Source organism: Lacerta agilis, chromosome 12 (genome assembly GCF_009819535.1).
Source record: "Lacerta agilis isolate rLacAgi1 chromosome 12, rLacAgi1.pri, whole genome shotgun sequence".
Lineage (NCBI taxonomy): Eukaryota > Metazoa > Chordata > Lepidosauria > Squamata > Lacertidae > Lacerta > Lacerta agilis.
Window position 1 is genome coordinate 46575250 of NC_046323.1, and position 5229 is coordinate 46580478.

General features: G+C 37.5%; 1 protein-coding gene across 12 annotated transcripts in view; it reads left to right on the forward strand.

Moving 5' to 3' along the window:
* Nucleotides 1-4198, forward strand: part of KMT2C (lysine methyltransferase 2C) — a 162220-nt gene extending 158022 nt beyond the window's left edge. For all 12 annotated transcript variants that reach the window (XM_033165512.1, XM_033165515.1, XM_033165514.1 and 9 more), the window contains 3 exons: nucleotides 541-614; nucleotides 985-1093; nucleotides 2250-4198. In XM_033165512.1, the coding sequence (XP_033021403.1) occupies nucleotides 541-614; nucleotides 985-1093; nucleotides 2250-2342 (276 nt within the window). In that variant the 3' untranslated portion in view covers nucleotides 2343-4198. The remainder of the gene's footprint in view (nucleotides 1-540; nucleotides 615-984; nucleotides 1094-2249) is intronic.
* The last annotated feature ends 1031 nt before the right edge of the window (nucleotides 4199-5229 follow it).

The following is a 5229-nucleotide window of genomic DNA, read 5'->3' on the forward strand; positions in this document are numbered from 1 at the left end:
ATCCAGTGACTATAGGTACAGATTGTGAGACTGTGAATTCATTTAGAGCAGGCATGTCCAACAGGGCGATTGCGATCACTGGGCATCCTGGTTGATCTCCCACCCTACCCCCCCCCCAAAAAAAACCCTCAACAACTTTTGCTCTCCAAAAAAAGCTGAACAACTTTGGTCAATCCAATGGGTAGATCACTGCCAGTTTTTTTTAGTGGGAGTAGATCGCAGTCTCTTGGAAGTTGGACATGCCTGATTTAGAGGGACTGAGACTATTTAGTTTGTGGCCGTGTCTGAGCCTGTCTCTAAAGGATCTTCTGGGTTGCTTTTTCTATTGAATACATCTAGTCACAAAATACTAGTAAGCATGCTCTGCTTTCTGTGTTGGGTATAAATATATACGAGTCTCCTACTTCCATAGTATGCCAATGGGTTGTCTCATTATGAATCTGAAAAACTCTTTGAACCATGTGTCACTCCTTTTGTTTGAATGATTGACTCTTCTTGTACAGATCTGACAGCATTTTCTCTCTGCTTCCCTCCTTGCAGAATCGCGGAGTGTACATGTTCCGCATTGACAATGACCATGTCATTGATGCCACATTGACAGGAGGTCCTGCAAGGTGGGTGGCTCTTGAGAGGAATGGTGATCTCATTTTTGGATGCCAGCCATGTTCTCTTTGCTGGCTCTTTCCTGAGGGAGTTCTACTGGAAGTGTTCTTCCGCAACTGCCTTTATTCTCTAAGTTGGCACATTCAACTGTCATAGTCCCAGTAAACTCTAAAGCTGCCTTATTAATTTACTGTAGCCTTGATTTGTGCTCTCAAAGCAGATGTCCAGCAACAGAGCACTTTTTGAACTTTGTTTTCTCCTGGGCAAAGGTCAGAGGTTGTATATATATATTTTACAGTAAAATCAGCTTGCTTCCTCAAGACTTTAAAACATGTGCCTGGATTTCTCCCGTTTCTCCCACCCACCCCCCACCCCTTGTAGGTATATTAACCATTCCTGTGCACCAAACTGTGTGGCTGAGGTGGTAACCTTTGAAAGGGGACATAAGATCATCATTAGCTCTAACAGGAGAATCCAGAAGGGAGAAGAGGTAGGATTTGTATAGATTCTAGTAGTTTAAACCTTTATTTGTAGAATATGCTCAATTTCATTTTTCTAAAATTCCTAGTTACAAAAATGTTTCAGCACTTGCTTCTTTAAGTATCATGATTTATTTATTTTCTGGACAGTCTCACCCACTTAATTTTTTCCCATGCACTGCTTAACATTTTAGGCGATCTATTAGAAGCCACTCTGAAGAATGCCATGTTAAAGTTTGTTTATACTGTAAAGCTGTTTAACAGTTACCACTTTCCTGTACCCACATACCTGGGAATAACTGTCATTGAACTCAACGGGGCTTACTTCTGCAAGTACACATATAGAAGTGTGCTGTGGTATCTGAAGAAGTGTGCATGCACACGAAAGCTCATACCAAGAACAAACTTAGTTGGTCTCTAAGGTGCTACTGGAAGGATTTTTTTTATTTTTTATCTTTTGTTTTGACTGTGGCAGACCACACGGCTACCTACCTGTAACTGTGCTGTCAATGTAAAACATTGCTTTGTATGCTGAAACATCACACTAAATAGGATAGTGGAAAACTACTTCTTAAAAAAAAAAATCATTCTGGTGTAACTGTTTTGGAGCCCATTCAAATGCACACAGCAGTGTTGTAGAGTTCTCGGGCAGCATGCAGACCGTTTCATGTGGAGATATATTTTCCCCCAATGTGGAAAGTTACTTTGATAGCAACATATAAGGCTTTTCAGGTGTATGCTTCCAAACACCTCGGGGAACATTCTTGCACCTCAATCAGCACATTTGAATTCTGCACTATATTTTCAGTAGCAAGAACTCTGGTAAATAAAAACAGCCACAATGAGCTGGTTACAGAAATGGGGTATCACCTAAACTGACCCTTAATCTGCAACACCATTTCAGGGTAATAATAATAGAATTGATTATTTATACCCCAGCCATTCTGGGCAGCTACTCAGCCCATTATCACATTACTGATGAATTTGGCATTTACCACTATATTGATTCAACGAGGCTGAGCTTTAGCACCCTAGGCACAGTTCACCTTTAAAGAAGCTGCTTCTTCCATCCATAATGTTAGCAACTTAAAGTCCAACTACATGAAGGTGTGTAGTTGTTCTTGATTTTGCAAACACAACACCTAACTGGCAGTCCCTTTCTTTCAGCTCTGTTATGACTATAAGTTTGATTTTGAAGACGACCAGCACAAGATTCCATGTCACTGTGGAGCTGTAAACTGCCGAAAATGGATGAACTAGATGCATTCCTTGCTGTCTCCAGGGGTTGCTTGTCCCAAGAAAGAAGTGATTTTGATTTTATTTTTATTTTTATGGGGTGGGTGTGGGTGGGTGTGAAAGCAATCACTTCTGAAAGTTGTATTCTACACCAGTGTGAAGCAAGCTGGCAGAATATGGAGTTGTTGCCTGATGTCTGAGGCACACAGAGGTGAAACTGATCTCCAAACCAGTCCAGCACTTTTGATTTTATGAACTCATAAGGAGAAATCGTTGAACTTGGGCAGAGAAGCTATGGCTGAACTGCAAAAGGGCAGTGGGGCATCAATGAATGTAGACTGAAATCACCAGCGAAAGGGAGACGTCCAAAGTGCTGGCCACAGCCTTACTTATTAAAGGGGCAGGCCCTCTAAATACAGAAAAATAAATAAATAAAAGTAGACACCACTGAACAAGGAATGTACTGAAATGACTTCCTTAGGGATAGAGCTAAGGGAAATAACTTGCACTAAAATACATTTAAAATACTTGATTCCATGAGTCAGTTTATTGTAGTTTTTGATTTCTGTAAAATAAGAGAAACTTTTTGTATTTATTATTGAAATAAGTGAATGAAGCTATTTTTAAAAGGAAAAGTTAGAAGCCAAGCTGCTGCTGTTACCTGCAGAACTAACAAACCCTGTTACTTTGTACAAAACTGTAAATATTTTGAGGAATAAAGTACAGTATAAAAAAATAGTAATTGACCAAATGCTACCAGACTTTGCAGCAGTTCGGGTGCTTATTATAAAATTTTGATAGGGATGTTACAATATGATCTCATGTATTAAAAATGCCATTACAATTGTTATGGAATAACCAAAATCTCAATTTAAAGAGAGGTTTTACTTTATTTTTTTAATCTTTAAAGCAGGCTCAACTGTGCTCTATTAATAACTTTTTAAAGTAACCGTAAAGACTGGTAGAGAGCATGTATATTACAACTATGACTTTTGTAGATTTCTGAGGAAATTTAGACTGATTTATTTTATTTGTATTATATTGTTACATCCCTATTTCTTAAATCAGGTTTTTTTGTGCTTAGAATTTGTGATAACTGTGAATAACTGCTAAAACCACCCAAAATAGAAGCTGAACATTGATTTTCTTTTCCAGAAAAAAGTAGTGGGGATTACATGAACTGTTCAGCTTACACTAAATCATGTAATGAAAATAGAAATGTGTAGTGAGAGCGTAAGTCTAATACAATAGCTGCCTTCTTTAAAAGTAAAAACAAAGAAAAAATTAGGTGTAATTGTGCTTTCAGCTGCAGGACTCTGGCAATAGGGTTTTGGAAAATGTAATTTAAAAAATGTGTTTGTATGGATTGTTTTGTTTACATTTCTTTAAAAAAAATAAAACACTGTTTGTGTTTGCTTGTAGAAACCTAATCAACATTTTGAAGCAGGTTAGTTTTTTATTTTGTACTTTAAATTCTGGTACTGACACTTCACAGTCTAAATATTAAAAAAAAATGAAGTTTTTTGTGTGCACAGCGAAAGTGGACTGTAAAACTGTTGATATATTCAGTGCTACAGTTCTGAACTTGTAATGTATATGGCATGATGTATTTTTATCTTACAGAATAAATCAATTGTATATATTTTTCTCTTGATAAATAGCTGTATGAAATTTGTTTCTCGAATATTTTTCTTCTCTTGTACAATATTCCAACATCCTACCAGTATTTGTCCTACAGTTTTTTTCTGTTCTGTATAATAGTTATCTAATGTTGGCAAAAAATGAATTTTTGAAGTATACAGAGTGTTATGGGCTTTGAAATTTGTGGAAACAGATTTAGAAGATCAGCATTTACAAATAAAATATTTTACATCTATAAATATTACCTCTATATTTTCATTTGGAAATGTTTCTTATTTTACCATAATGTTCCTAGATGGTTTTCTTAGGAGCCTCAAGATTTGGTACACCACTGGACTGTCATGCAAAGAGAGAAGCAGCCATAATAATATAAAAATACATCCATCACCTTCACTCCAGACTAAGATACCAAAAGCAATATCCTAGAGTAGATAAAGCTGGAAGAAAGCCACAGTGCTAGTTCATATACCATATTTTCCGGCGTATAAGACGACCCCACAACTTTTCCAGTTAAAATATAGAGTTTGAGATATACTCGACTGCAGATTCTCCACCCGGTGTATAAGACGACCCCCGACTTTTGAGAAGATTTTCCTGGATTAAAAAGTAGTCTTATATGCCAGAATATACAGTAATCTGAATGATTCCCAGACCATTTATAGTATATGGCTTTTGAATGATTTGCAGTTAAATCACTGCCCACCTCAAAAACTCCACCCAATTTTCTATTCTGGATATCATAGCCTTCCACATCTGGATATAATCTGGCCAATTCTTTGAAAATAAGGTACAGTAAATATTAGGACAGATTCAAATTCCTTGAATTGACACTATTAACTTCCACCCACAGCTTTCTTTTTGTATGAACACAGTGCAGCTGACAGCCAACGTTTTGTTGGATGATATACTTCATGAGGGCTGCCCTCCACTGTTTCCTAACAAGGGCTTTCTTCCCCATACTTACAGAGCTGCTAGCTTCACTGAAATGAAAGTGCAGTCTATGCTCAGAAGCGTTCATAGTGTGCTGTGTTATGTGCTGTGGACACAGGCCTAACTAGACGACCTATTAAAATAAGACAGGGGGCATACACTAGCTGGTACTCCATTTGTATGTTGAGCAGCATACAGTCCACAAACCAGTAAAAATTAACTCTGTGGCAAATTAAAATTTAAGTACAGATCTCTCTCTCACCCTCTCCCCCCCCCCCCCGCTTTGGACAAGGTCTTCAACATATTGCCCATTTCAGAGAAAGACAGAAAATGTTTGAAA